Consider the following 15,251-nt stretch of genomic DNA (forward strand, 5'->3'; position numbering starts at 1 on the left):
CAGAATATAGGGATTTAAGTATAAAACTCAAGCACAAGGAAAAAGTACAAAAGGACTTATCAGAAAATAATTAGAAATTACTTTGGGTTCGAGAAAATAGGCATCTCTCTATATGTACATAAATATCTATGTAAAGAAAAAAAATCGCATTGATGGACTTTATATAGTGGTTTAGTTGTAAACTGTGCCTGTGACCAGCACATGGTGGAAGCTGCTATTCTGCAGTCTGACACGTCTCTGCCTGAGGCCTCAGCATTGAGAGGGAATCATTCATGCACAAGCCAATCCTTGTACTGGCCATGCATGGATAGGGAGGATAGCCCAGTACAAATATTCACAGCCGCGTATAAGTATGTGCCCGATGGGCCCACCTAAAACCTACACTGTTTTGTAGCAAAGCTTCGGCTCGGGTACACCTTAACAGAGGTCAGGTTTGTCCACAAGGACCAGCACACTCAGGGATTTCCTCCAAAACTCAGAAATCTTTATTACCGAATCTTCAACATCATTAACATTAAAATACGTGAGCTGTCACAGGGACAATCCAGCAATACGATAACCACCAAAAACGGTCAATATCCATCGAAAGCCTAGTCCTCAAGCAAAGTATTTACAACAGTTGGGTAGTCAAAGGTCACCATCATATAAAAAGTGCACACATCTTTTGGACTTTTTATATGATTGCGATCTCTGTCTACCCGACTGCTATGAATACTCCGTTTGCTCGGAGACTAGGCTTTCGATGGACAGTGACCGTCTTTGGTGGTTATTGTATTGCTGGATTGTCCCTGTGACAGCTCACGTATTTTAATGTTTAAAAATGTTGAAGATTCAGTAATAAGATTTCTATGAGTTTTGGAAGAAATCCCTGAGTGTGCTGGTCCTTGTGGACTATGTACTGGGTGTCCGACCCGGTGCTCTGGCGGACTGACCTTGCCCCTCAGTTTATGCTGTGGGGGAGTGTGGCCTGGAGACCACACTTGGACATTGCTTTAAAGTGAACCAGAGACGAAGGCACCTTCATGTATTTTACCATATAGATCAGTGGGAACATTAGAGAAAACACCTACCATGCTTTCTGTTTCATTCTGCACTGCACAGCTTGTTTCTCATCAGACCTGATAAAATCCCTGACTGAGCATTCAGTCTGGCTTTGCTAGAATGACTCCGCTATAATGATTCCTGAGCAGAGCCACCAGGGGGCAGGCTTGGACTTTAAAAGACATGAGAGAACACAGACTGAGCTATAAATATTCCTGAGCAAAGCCAGACTGAATGCTCAGTCGGGGATTTTATCAGGGCTGATTAGAAGCAAGCTGCGCAGTGCAGAATGAAACAGAAAGCAAGGTAGGCGTTTCTGTTTCATTCAATGTTCAGACTGATATATATGGTAAAATACATGAGGGTGTTTCGTCTCTGGTTCCCTTTAAAAGCAAATGCTTGCCTGGGTTCTGCTAGTATTTGTTAAAGGGAACTTCAATGTTGTCTTTGGTGTAAAATTGCCTTCTAGTTGAACGCTATAGCGAGCATTATAGGCAGAGGGTCAGCACTGGCCACCATTGAATTTCTTTTATGTATTTAGTCTTGTCTCATGGAGGCCACGCAGCCACCTCTGTGCACCATACAGAATGTCACTTATATCCATCTAGAAGTCACTGAATTACCTTACAGGTACCTGATAAGCATCTAACTCTACCTAACGGAACAGGAAGCATGGAAGACATAAGAGGCAAAGAATAGTCTTCCTTTGTTGGTGAGAAATTATAAAGTCCTTTTGTTGCATTAACAAAAAATAAAATAACATTAAAACATTATATACAACTTACCAAACATTTACAACAGCCTGAAAGGCCAAACAAGGTTTCATTTGTCATAAAAAAAAAACGTAGCATAGCTCAAAAGGCTGCGGCGCGGTGGTGGAGACGTTAGCCCAGGAAAGCCTCGCTAGTAAATATAGGGGATCAGGCGGTACGGGACACGTTGGCAGTATCTGTCCCAGTCCGGCCCGTATTTCATTCTGCACTCACGTTCCACTCTGGTCAACTGATAGAAGAGTAGGAATCCGGTGAGGAAGAAGCCATAGAAATATGGCACAATGCTGGTGCAACCTACAACAGGAAAAACAAATATTACTGTATATCTGTGTGCACATTCATAACGCTCTGACTGTATCATTTTCTCCATTCACAACCTCACGGAATTAAAGAGGAACTGTACGGAAAGATAGTAGTAGAAAAAATCAATACATTGCTAAGCTAAGTTATAAAATAGATCAAGAAATGTTTGAATCTCGACGTCTAATTCCTTCATATTGTTTGATCTACAGTGAGCCTGCAGGTTATCATCTTTACTACTGGCAGACATAAAAAAAAAAAAACCCAGACAGCACCAACTGCCATTATCTATAAACACATCCACTAACAATGTGATAGGGTAAAAGGTGCCCTACGCTCACTGATTTTCCCATTTGATTCCTTACATTTTGGGGGATTGATTCCCAGCAGTTGAATCAGAACGATTTTGACCAAAAACAACGATCAGGCAGGACAGAAAATTACGAAGGGGAGTTCCTAAGGGACAACAGAGGAGGAGAACTGCCACTTCCTCCCCACCCGTATTCGACATTCTAGTCAGTCAAAGACTTCGAGTAGTGCAGGGACCCTGAGTGAGAGAGCGGTGCAGTGACATATGTCACACCACTGCAAACAAAACAATATTAATAGCATGCAAACCCCCTCTCCGTTTATCTGTACGCTGGCATGCTCCTCCATCGCTGCTGGGATGCCTGTACCACCTGACCTAGTGGTGTGTGCGTGCCCACATACATGCCATCAGGTCACAGCTTACAGGCACCCGGTGGCGATTGAGAGAAGGCACAGATCACAGGTGAGTGTAAGCTCCACTGCAACAATCACCAAGGCCCCAAGGGGAGACCAGCCGGGGGTCCGCCAGTCATCTGGAAATCTGCTGCTACCGCTGCGCACCCAACTGCCCCCTTTGGAGTGAGAGCTTTCCAGCATGACAGATCGGCCAGAAATTGATCAAAATTGCGATCGGGCCGCCACGTTGTAGCATTGATCTCGGCAGATTCGATCATTTTGAGGATGTATGAGCACCTTTACTCTAACTGATCGTATTTGTTGACTGTAAAGTCGGGTAAACAATCACGTCGGAAATGATTAATACTCACCACAAGGCAAACACCAGGCCCAAGCCATGATGATGTCACCCAAGTAGTTTGGATGTCGGACCCATCCCCAGAGGCCAGACACGATCAACTTAGTGCCAGCTGAGGTTGGCAGAGTCCTCAGATCTGTTGGCACAGAAGGGCACGTTTAGACATAACACAGACACATGACAATAACAAAGAGGAAGGGAAGAAAAAGGTTACGCACAGGAGAGCTTCGGATCATCTGGATTCTTCCTGAAGGCCGCCTTCACGCTGTTTGCTCGGTGACACAGGAGGAACCCGAGAACTAAGGAAAACAAACAAGGGGTCATACATTTTAAAGCTGTCTCAAAGGAGAAAGTCAGAAATTAGGCCACCTCGTCTACATATTAAGATCAATCTTTAGAACATCAAGTACTAAGTCTGTTAGTATCCCTTTAAAGCTGGCCACTAACGGTCCAATTTCTAGCGAAAAATCATTCGAGCGATCAGAAATTCTGATCGGATTGGTTGTAAATAATCTCCATTGGTGGACACAATCGATTATGAACGAGTGAAAAAAATGTCGCCCGAATGAATTTTCGGCGAATGAAAATTTGGATTTTCTTGGTGGTTGTAATAGATAGGAAGCAAAGATTGGTTAGTTGATGGTGTAGTGAATGATTTTTCGTCCGATCAGAATCTCTGATCGCTCGAACGATTTTTCGCTAGAAATTGGACAGTTAGTGGCCACCTTAAAACTGCAGCTGTCCCCAACACACATACTTAAAGTAGACTTCCGCTGTAAATTCCAATGTGAACAAGAGCCAGAATGACACTTACTATAAGTGCCGGCACTGCACTACTTTACCTCTCTGAAGTCAGAGTCTCTCTGTGATAGGCTGGCTCAGTGGCACAGGTAAGAGCAGGGTACCTCTCTTAGGCTGACTCAGTGGCAAAGGTAGAAGAAGAATACCTCTCTGTAATAGGCTGTACACTTCAATAGGGTAGCTCAGTGGCACAGGCAGATACAAAGTACCTCTCTGTGATAGGCTGGCTCAGTGGCACAGGCAGGGTACCTCTCTTATTTAGGCTGACTCAGTGGCAGAGGTAGAATCAGAGTACCTCTGTGTGATAGGCTGTACTCTGTGTGTACTTAATGTATACAATATTAAAACAATAAATAAAAAAAGACAACAGTACAGTATTTTGTACATGAAGTTGGGCTGTGGAGATGGTACAAAAATCATCCGATTCCAACTCCGACCCCTCCGTTTATGGAAACCACGAACTCCAGGTACCCTAAAATTGCTCCAACTCCTGGACTCCATAGCCCTATATGGGCTATGGAATCAGTACAAAAATCACCCGACTCCCGTTAATGAAACCACGACTCTGACTTCAGGTACCCAAAATTGCTCCACCTTCTCGACTCCACAGCCCTGACCTGAAGATAACTTTGCATCTCTGAAATCTAACACATACACTAGCCGAAGGTAAGTACCAGGGGAACATATACAATACACAATTGTCACTAAGACATGCCCTATAGGTACACAATCAGGTATAATACACCTGATATTTGTTTTAATAATAAAGTATTTGATAAAAAACACCAATATGTCTAGGTGTTTACTACAGAAACACACAATGTCTGTATTGGTCCTATGCTGTGGGGGTCCTGGCTGATCCCCCTCCACTGCAGTGATATATCAGTGGGGTGTAGCTATCCCACAGCAACGGAGTTAGGTGTCCTGTAATGGGTGATATGGACCCGAGTGAGTTCGCAGGTGTGGTAAAATAAACCACCTCAGCAAAGACCCCTCAGACTGTTGGAGTCCTCTATACACCCATATGGGAGGCTAGATTACTAGGGTGTTCAAACGTGCATAGTGCTGTACAATAAACCTAATGAGATCACATTTCACCTAAACAAGGCTTCTTCAGAGGTGCTATACATATAATACAAAGTGCTATACAAGATAAACATCACCCACAAATTAAAATAACAAAATGCCCCCCATATCTGATTGCCCCAGTCAGAGCTGTGTGAGCCATGTTAGGCTGCCAAATAAATACCATTGAGGGAGGAAGAGGAGGCAACTGCCACAATGGGCTACGCCCACCCTAGTTCGTGTAAGCTACTTCTCCCGGAGGTGCCAAGGAGAGCCTCCCTAGGGCAGAGGATTGAGCTCCGAGCTCCGCCTACCTCCAGGATAATGTCCCCCAATTGGCGAATCTCGGGGATCCCCCTATCGCTCACAAATCAGTCGGAGTCGCTGTATGCGCTCCATCGGGCTGAAAAGGGGCGGGGTCTGCGTGTCACCTACGCAGCATCCGCCGTCAGATCCCGCACCTCGCACGAGTTGGCTGAAAACTCGCCGTAGCTCAGGACGCTCTGCGTCAGGCTCCTCTGCGTGGAAGGGAGGAGTCCAAATGGGCGTGTCCACTGCGCGCAACCCAACCCCCGTAACCAATGCAACGCATCTCGCGTTGCCATGGTCCCCGCTCCCAAAACAAGCCGACGGACATAGGTTGTCTGGGCATCCACCACACATCAAATGCATATGGGCACACTAGCCGCCCCTGTTGGGATCATAACGGCTAAGTGCGCCAACCATTACAGAAGTATACTTTAACGTAGAAAGGCAGGTGGTACATGCGGGGAATAAATTTGGGGAAGGGGGGGGTTACGTGCGGTTCAGTGGACACTGACAGTAGACGTAGCTTCAATGGGCACTGACAGTAGACGTGGCTGGGAGGGTACAGTCATACCCTCCCAGCCACGTCTTCAATGGGCACTGACAGTAGACGTGGCTGGGAGGGTACAGTCATAGATACTCATAGATATTCATAGATATTCATATGGCCAATGCACCATGCATATAGCAGGCCATGTGATCGGACGTAGGAACCAAGGATACATAGTATTAAGGGTGAGGCATCACAAATATGTTCATGATACACATTAGACAACTCATAATGCTGATATGAGACCCAGTCAAGATCTGTGGTATCAGGTCTCATAAAAAGCATGCCAGATTGAAGTCCTCATTCAATCCATTGGGTGAGATAGTCTCTAGACGGAAAATCCACTGGGATTCAATTTGTGTGAGTTTTTGGTCAAAATTCCCCCCTCTGAAGTCCCTTTTCCATGTCTGGATTCCCCAAAATTGGATCTCAAAACGTTGATTAAGGTGGAGATCATTCATATGTCTGGCAATCGGAGTATTCCTCTTATGTTTTATATCGCCGACATGTTCCAGTACGCGATCCTTAACCTTCCTGGCGGTAAGCCCGAGCTGAGCTCGGGGTAAGCCGCCGGAAGGCACTGCTCAGGCCCCGCTGGGCCGATTTGCATAATTTTTTTTTTGCTGCACGCAGCTAGCACTTTGCTAGCTGCGTGCAGTGCCCGATCGCCGCCGCTACCCGCCGATTTGCCGCTATCCGTCGCGCCGCAGCCGCCCCCCCCCCCCCAGACCCCGTGCGCTGCCTGGCCAATCAGTGCCAGGCAGCTCTATGGGGTGGATCGGAATCCCCTTTGACGTCACGACGTCGATGACGTCGGTGACGTCATCCCGCCCCGTCGCCATGGCGACGGGGGAAGCCCTCCGGGAGATCCCGTTCTTTGAGGGGCTGGGGGGATGCCGCTGAGCAGCGGCTATCATGTAGCGAGACTTTGTCTCGCTACATGAAAAAAAAAAAAAAAAATTTAAAAAAAAAGATTTGCTGCCCCCTGGCGATTTTTTTGCAAACCGCCAGGAGGGTTAAGCTGTCTTGTTGTTTTACCCACATACCATAAATTGCAGGGGCATTTAGCCCCGTACACTACCCCCTTGCTTTCACAATTGATAAATGTACGCACATCAAAGGTTCTCCCACTTAATGGAGCCGTGAAGTGTTTTACAGTTGGCATGTATGCGCAGGCCTTACATCGGCCACATCGAAACGAACCTGCTGGTTTAGGTGGCAGCCAGGTTTCTCTAGGGGTAGTGGGTGGGTTATACGTACTGTGGACCAGCAGGTCCCTCAGATTGGGGGATCGTCTATATGTAATGGCTGGGGTATCAGGGAGATGTTTGGATAGATCTTTGTCCTTTTGTAAAATAGGCCAATAGTGCTTCATGATTTCAAAAACTCTATGCGAATCATTTGTAAAGGTCCCGATCAAACGGGGTATCCTCAGTGTATCAGTTTGTTTCTTACTATGACTGAATTTGGATTTCGTGTCTTTGAGGGTTTCATCACGTGGTGTCTCATAGGCCCGTTTATATGCTTGTTCAATAACGTGGTTAGGAAAGCCTCTTTGTTTAAACCGTTGTCGTAAAAGTGTACATTCCTTATCAAAAGATTGTGATGTCGAGCAGTTCCTCCTCGCCCGGAGGAACTGACCGGTGGGTATGCTCCTACGTAGTGAACTGGGATGGGAACTCTCCCACCTCAGTAATGAGTTAGTCGATGTAGGTTTGCGGAAAATCTCAGTTTGTATTTTACAATGCTCAATCGTAATCTTAAGATCCAAGAAATTGATGGTATTTTCATCAATCTCATATGTGAAATGCATGCCTATCTGATTAGAGTTCAGGATTTCCACAAAGTCCTTGAAGACATCCTTGGGGCCATCCCACAGCACTATCACGTCGTCGATAAATCTCCCCCAGTACAAGATATGAGAGGTGAAGAAACTGAGGTCCTCTGAGAAGACACAGTGGTCTTCCCACCAGCCCAGGAACAGATTTGCATATGAGGGGGCACACGCCGTCCCCATAGCACTGCCCCTGAGCTGGTGGTAGAACCGCCCCCCAAACAAAAATACATTATGTGTCAAGATGAATTCAAGAAGACGAATGAGAAATCGATTGTGTGCTTCAAGGTGTTGTCCCCGTGTTTTTAAGAAATATTGCACTGCTGACAATCCCAATTTATGTTCGATATTGCTATACAGAGATTCGACATCGAGGCTTGCCAGTAACGTGGTAGATGGAACCTCGATGTCCTGGAGTTTCACTAAAAGGTCTTTTGTATCCCTAAGGTAGGAGGGTAGAGCCTCTACAAATGGTCTCAAGAAGCCATCAACGTATTTACTAATTTCATCTGTGAGGTTACCACAACCTGACACTATCGGCCTCCCAGGAGGTGGCACTCGTTCTTTGTGTATCTTGGGTAAGGCGTAAAAGACCGCCAATCTCGGGAACTTGGTCGAGATGTCTAATCGAGTGTAGTCAAGTGTGTCTAGGCAGCCCTCATTCACTGCCTCCTTTAATATCCTACATAACTCATCTGTATGTCGTTTGGTGGGATTATCACGGATAATAGCGTATTGATTCTCATTCCTCAAAATCATTAGGCACATTTGTTCATACATGTCCTTGTCCATAACAACTACATTCCCCCCCTTATCTGCAGGTTTAATTATTAGATTTTTATTAGTTTTGAGTGTATGTAATGCTCGTCTTTCATCTACACTCAAATTATCATGTGTAGGGGTTCTGATACTGTCACTTTCAAGTCTTTTTAGGGCTCTTGTGACCATATCGACAAAAGTGTATATCTGAGGATACTGAGATATCGCAGGGCAGTATTTACTTTTTGGTCTTGTACCACTTGGTGGGGCCAGAGGCGGGATACCTGTATCATATTCAGATAACAACTCCTGTAGGGCCTCATAAGCCTCTTTTTCTTGTTTCTCAGATATCTTTTGTTTAGCCTCCTTATTTTCATACATCTTGACCAATGCCAGTTTCCTAGCAAAGAGATTCACATCCTTTACCCAGTCAAAAGCATGAAACCTCTCGGTGGGCACAAATGATAGGCCCTTAATTAGCAATGAATTTTCAGTTGGTGTCAGGACATGCGATGATAAATTAACTACCCTCAACTGTGCCACCGAATCGTGTGTGGTTACCATTGATGTGTGGGTTTCCTGTTGCCACCCCTCTTCTGCCCCGTATACCCCCACTGTTTCCGATCTCTTAGAATATGTCGCTCTTGTTCCATCTGAGTCTGTCGTGGGTCTGCACATTGTGCGTTTGGGGAAGATGGAGGCTGGTCTAAAAAAGTTTGTTTACTTTTATTGTTGTATCTTGGTTGTTGGCCTCTAGGGGGGTTACGTATACCACGTTGAACGTATTTTTTCTTGTTATGTCTTTTGGGTGATAGGTGACTGCAAGAACTATTTGACTCGCTTTCTGACTGTACGTCAATATCAGATACCGTGATAGGTTCACTCCTCGGGGCGGGTTGTTGGGGTTGTTTAGGTTTCTCTGCCCACGTATAAACTTTATTGTTCTTGAAGTCAGAACTGTCTCTTTGAAACTTCTTATGTTTCCTGCTCTTAATTTCCTCAGTGTATGCACTGACTTTACGTTCAAGTTTAGCTTCAAATTTTTCGAATTCTGGGTGACCAGATAGTTCTAATAATATTTTTTTGCTCCTGTACCAGTTTGGCTCTGGCCTTTTCTGCAAATTTTTGTTCGTAATCATGTAGGTATTTCATTAGTTCTAACGATTGTCTAGTCTTAAGTTCATCCCACCCAGTCATAAATGGAATATCATCAGTGTGAGAATGTAACTTGGTGAGATTACGTAGGCCTCTAACTGTGATATGTTCCTTCAGATAGATACTGAAGGATGCCACTTCCCAGGAGGATCTAATAAATTCTTTGTAGGTTTTGAAGATGTCCACAAATACAGGCTCGATATCTGTCTGATTGGTCCCTGGTTCTACCTCGATGTCACTTTCTGGCTCCTCTGTATTAAATGTCTCTCTCGCCTCTTTGGTAAATGATTCAATGGATGGTAGCCCTTCAGATAAATAGGCCATATCCTAAAATGGAACGGATAGGTGTTCGGCACACCATATACAAAATGATACATACACTAGCCGAAGGTAAGTACCAGGGGAACATATACAATACACAATTGTCACTAAGACATGCCCTATAGGTACACAATCAGGTATAATACACCTGATATTTGTTTTAATAATAAAGTATTTGATAAAAAACACCAATATGTCTAGGTGTTTACTACAGAAACACACAATGTCTGTATTGGTCCTATGCTGTGGGGGTCCTGGCTGATCCCCCTCCACTGCAGTGATATATCAGTGGGGTGTAGCTATCCCACAGCAACGGAGTTAGGTGTCCTGTAATGGGTGATATGGACCCGAGTGAGTTCGCAGGTGTGGTAAAATAAACCACCTCAGCAAAGACCCCTCAGACTGTTGGAGTCCTCTATACACCCATATGGGAGGCTAGATTACTAGGGTGTTCAAACGTGCATAGTGCTGTACAATAAACCTAATGAGATCACATTTCACCTAAACAAGGCTTCTTCAGAGGTGCTATACATATAATACAAAGTGCTATACAAGATAAACATCACCCACAAATTAAAATAACAAAATGCCCCCCATATCTGATTGCCCCAGTCAGAGCTGTGTGAGCCATGTTAGGCTGCCAAATAAATACCATTGAGGGAGGAAGAGGAGGCAAACACGGAGACAACACCTTGAAGCACACAATCGATTTCTCATTCGTCTTCTTGAATTCATCTTGACACATAATGTATTTTTGTTTGGGGGGCGGTTCTACCACCAGCTCAGGGGCAGTGCTATGGGGACGGCGTGTGCCCCCTCATATGCAAATCTGTTCCTGGGCTGGTGGGAAGACCACTGTGTCTTCTCAGAGGACCTCAGTTTCTTCACCTCTCATATCTTGTACTGGGGGAGATTTATCGACGACGTGATAGTGCTGTGGGATGGCCCCAAGGATGTCTTCAAGGACTTTGTGGAAATCCTGAACTCTAATCAGATAGGCATGCATTTCACATATGAGATTGATGAAAATACCATCAATTTCTTGGATCTTAAGATTACGATTGAGCATGGTAAAATACAAACTGAGATTTTCCGCAAACCTACATCGACTAACTCATTACTGAGGTGGGAGAGTTCCCATCCCAGTTCACTACGTAGGAGCATACCCACCGGTCAGTTCCTCCGGGCGAGGAGGAACTGCTCGACATCACAATCTTTTGATAAGGAATGTACACTTTTACGACAACGGTTTAAACAAAGAGGCTTTCCTAACCACGTTATTGAACAAGCATATAAACGGGCCTATGAGACACCACGTGATGAAACCCTCAAAGACACGAAATCCAAATTCAGTCATAGTAAGAAACAAACTGATACACTGAGGATACCCCGTTTGATCGGGACCTTTACAAATGATTCGCATAGAGTTTTTGAAATCATGAAGCACTATTGGCCTATTTTACAAAAGGACAAAGATCTATCCAAACATCTCCCTGATACCCCAGCCATTACATATAGACGATCCCCCAATCTGAGGGACCTGCTGGTCCACAGTACGTATAACCCACCCACTACCCCTAGAGAAACCTGGCTGCCACCTAAACCAGCAGGTTCGTTTCGATGTGGCCGATGTAAGGCCTGCGCATACATGCCAACTGTAAAACACTTCACGGCTCCATTAAGTGGGAGAACCTTTGATGTGCGTACATTTATCAATTGTGAAAGCAAGGGGGTAGTGTACGGGGCTAAATGCCCCTGCAATTTATGGTATGTGGGTAAAACAACAAGACAGCTTAAGGATCGCGTACTGGAACATGTCGGCGATATAAAACATAAGAGGAATACTCCGATTGCCAGACATATGAATGATCTCCACCTTAATCAACGTTTTGAGATCCAATTTTGGGGAATCCAGACATGGAAAAGGGACTTCAGAGGGGGGAATTTTGACCAAAAACTCACACAAATTGAATCCCAGTGGATTTTCCGTCTAGAGACTATCTCACCCAATGGATTGAATGAGGACTTCAATCTGGCATGCTTTTTATGAGACCTGATACCACAGATCTTGACTGGGTCTCATATCAGCATTATGAGTTGTCTAATGTGTATCATGAACATATTTGTGATGCCTCACCCTTAATACTATGTATCCTTGGTTCCTACGTCCGATCACATGGCCTGCTATATGCATGGTGCATTGGCCATATGAATATCTATGAATATCTATGAGTATCTATGACTGTACCCTCCCAGCCACGTCTACTGTCAGTGCCCATTGAAGACGTGGCTGGGAGGGTATGACTGTACCCTCCCAGCCACGTCTACTGTCAGTGCCCATTGAAGCTACGTCTACTGTCAGTGTCCACTGAACCGCACGTAACCCCCCCCTTCCCCAAATTTATTCCCCGCATGTACCACCTGCCTTTCTACGTTAAAGTATACTTCTGTAATGGTTGGCGCACTTAGCCGTTATGATCCCAACAGGGGCGGCTAGTGTGCCCATATGCATTTGATGTGTGGTGGATGCCCAATGGATTGAATGAGGACTTCAATCTGGCATGCTTTTTATGAGACCTGATACCACAGATCTTGACTGGGTCTCATATCAGCATTATGAGTTGTCTAATGTGTATCATGAACATATTTGTGATGCCTCACCCTTAATACTATGTATCCTTGGTTCCTACGTCCGATCACATGGCCTGCTATATGCATGGTGCATTGGCCATATGAATATCTATGAATATCTATGAGTATCTATGACTGTACCCTCCCAGCCACGTCTACTGTCAGTGCCCATTGAAGACGTGGCTGGGAGGGTATGACTGTACCCTCCCAGCCACGTCTACTGTCAGTGCCCATTGAAGCTACGTCTACTGTCAGTGTCCACTGAACCGCACGTAACCCCCCCCTTCCCCAAATTTATTCCCCGCATGTACCACCTGCCTTTCTACGTTAAAGTATACTTCTGTAATGGTTGGCGCACTTAGCCGTTATGATCCCAACAGGGGCGGCTAGTGTGCCCATATGCATTTGATGTGTGGTGGATGCCCAGACAACCTATGTCCGTCGGCTTGTTTTGGGAGCGGGGACCATGGCAACGCGAGATGCGTTGCATTGGTTACGGGGGTTGGGTTGCGCGCAGTGGACACGCCCATTTGGACTCCTCCCTTCCACGCAGAGGAGCCTGACGCAGAGCGTCCTGAGCTACGGCGAGTTTTCAGCCAACTCGTGCGAGGTGCGGGATCTGACGGCGGATGCTGCGTAGGTGACACGCAGACCCCGCCCCTTTTCAGCCCGATGGAGCGCATACAGCGACTCCGACTGATTTGTGAGCGATAGGGGGATCCCCGAGATTCGCCAATTGGGGGACATTATCCTGGAGGTAGGCGGAGCTCGGAGCTCAATCCTCTGCCCTAGGGAGGCTCTCCTTGGCACCTCCGGGAGAAGTAGCTTACACGAACTAGGGTGGGCGTAGCCCATTGTGGCAGTTGCCTCCTCTTCCTCCCTCAATGGTATTTATTTGGCAGCCTAACATGGCTCACACAGCTCTGACTGGGGCAATCAGATATGGGGGGCATTTTGTTATTTTAATTTGTGGGTGATGTTTATCTTGTATAGCACTTTGTATTATATGTATAGCACCTCTGAAGAAGCCTTGTTTAGGTGAAATGTGATCTCATTAGGTTTATTGTACAGCACTATGCACGTTTGAACACCCTAGTAATCTAGCCTCCCATCTGGGTGTATAGAGGACTCCAACAGTCTGAGGGGTCTTTGCTGAGGTGGTTTATTTTACCACACCTGCGAACTCACTCGGGTCCATATCACCCATTACAGGACACCTAACTCCGTTGCTGTGGGATAGCTACACCCCACTGATATATCACTGCAGTGGAGGGGGATCAGCCAGGACCCCCACAGCATAGGACCAATACAGACATTGTGTGTTTCTGTAGTAAACACCTAGACATATTGGTGTTTTTTATCAAATACTTTATTATTAAAACAAATATCAGGTGTATTATACCTGATTGTGTACCTATAGGGCATGTCATCTCTGAAATCTAACTTGAGTCAATTGTAAGTTGCGGACTGTCTGTATCTGGACCATTGTTCCCATTCACAGCGACACACTCTATGGCATCCAGAGCCTTCCGTCTACATAGTTATGTTTTTAAGCTCACTTCACGTTTACTTTAAAGAGGAACTCCAGTGAAAATAAGGTAATGAACAACAGTGCTTCATTTTTACAATAATTATGTATAAATGATTTAGTCAGTGTTTGCCCGTTGTAAAAGCTTTCCTCTCCCTGATTTACAGTACATTCTGACATTTATCACATGGTGACATTTTTACTGCTGGCAGTTGATGTCACTGGAAGGAGCTGCTTGCTTTTTTGGCCATTGAAAACAGCTGTTATTTCCCACAATGCAACAAGGCTCCCACAGTGTGATGTCAGCGCCATGGTCCTGACATCACACTGTGGGAGGGGTTTCAACACAATATCAGCCATACAGACCCCTCTGATGATCAGTTTGTGAAAAGGAATATATTTCTCATGGGAAAGGGAGTATCAGCTACTGATTGGGATGAAGTTTAATTCCTGGTCACGGTTTCTCTCTGTCATCTGACAAAAAGTTATTTTACTTCTAGCTTAAACTCCCTGGCATTTTGATTCCCCACGGCCTTGGGTGGTTTTTTTAACCTTTTTTTTTTTTTTTTTATCATGTAGCTAGCCTAGCGCTAGCTACATGATTCCCTGCTCCCTCCCTCATCATGCCCATCAGGAAATCCCATTCTGAACGGGATTTCCTTCAGGGCTTCCCCATCGCAACGAACGGAATGACGTCACAGGTCTCGGGGGGGCAAATTGGCCCACCAGGGCCTGAGCGGTACCCTCCGGCGTCACTGGACAAGCTCAGCTCGTCCAGAACGCTAAGGAGGTTAAAAGATTTCATATCTGTGGGGTGTGAGTTTTCTGGCATTACACAAGCTACATGTGTTGCAAGTGGCCTTATTCAGTAAAAAACACAAATCTTTATAGGATGAAGGTGCTGTCACTGTTCCCCGCTGGCCATCCTGCAGGTAGAGAGCGACAGCAGGGGAAGGGGGTTACAGGGGCTACAATGGAGGATTACTTTGTCTCTTCATGTAAAGATTCTGTCGCCTCGGCAAATTCCAACACAGAAACAAACTGCTGAGTGTCAGAGAAGCCGGGGCAGAGCATGCTAAACGTTATAGGTCCAACATATAAAACTAAAGCCAAACTCTGCTTCC

General features: G+C 45.5%; 1 protein-coding gene across 1 annotated transcript in view; it reads right to left on the bottom strand.

Moving 5' to 3' along the window:
* Positions 1-1,135: 1,135 nt before the first annotated feature.
* Positions 1,136-15,251, bottom strand: part of LBR (lamin B receptor) — a 62,511-nt gene continuing 48,395 nt past the window's right edge. The window contains exons 12-14 of the mRNA XM_068279680.1: positions 3,396-3,476; positions 3,191-3,313; positions 1,136-2,108 (exon numbers count right to left, since the gene is read on the bottom strand). Of these exons, the coding sequence (XP_068135781.1) occupies positions 1,945-2,108; positions 3,191-3,313; positions 3,396-3,476 (368 nt within the window). The 3' untranslated portion in view covers positions 1,136-1,944. The remainder of the gene's footprint in view (positions 2,109-3,190; positions 3,314-3,395; positions 3,477-15,251) is intronic.

The sequence above is a fragment of the Hyperolius riggenbachi genome, chromosome 4, assembly GCF_040937935.1.
Source record: "Hyperolius riggenbachi isolate aHypRig1 chromosome 4, aHypRig1.pri, whole genome shotgun sequence".
NCBI lineage: Eukaryota > Metazoa > Chordata > Amphibia > Anura > Hyperoliidae > Hyperolius > Hyperolius riggenbachi.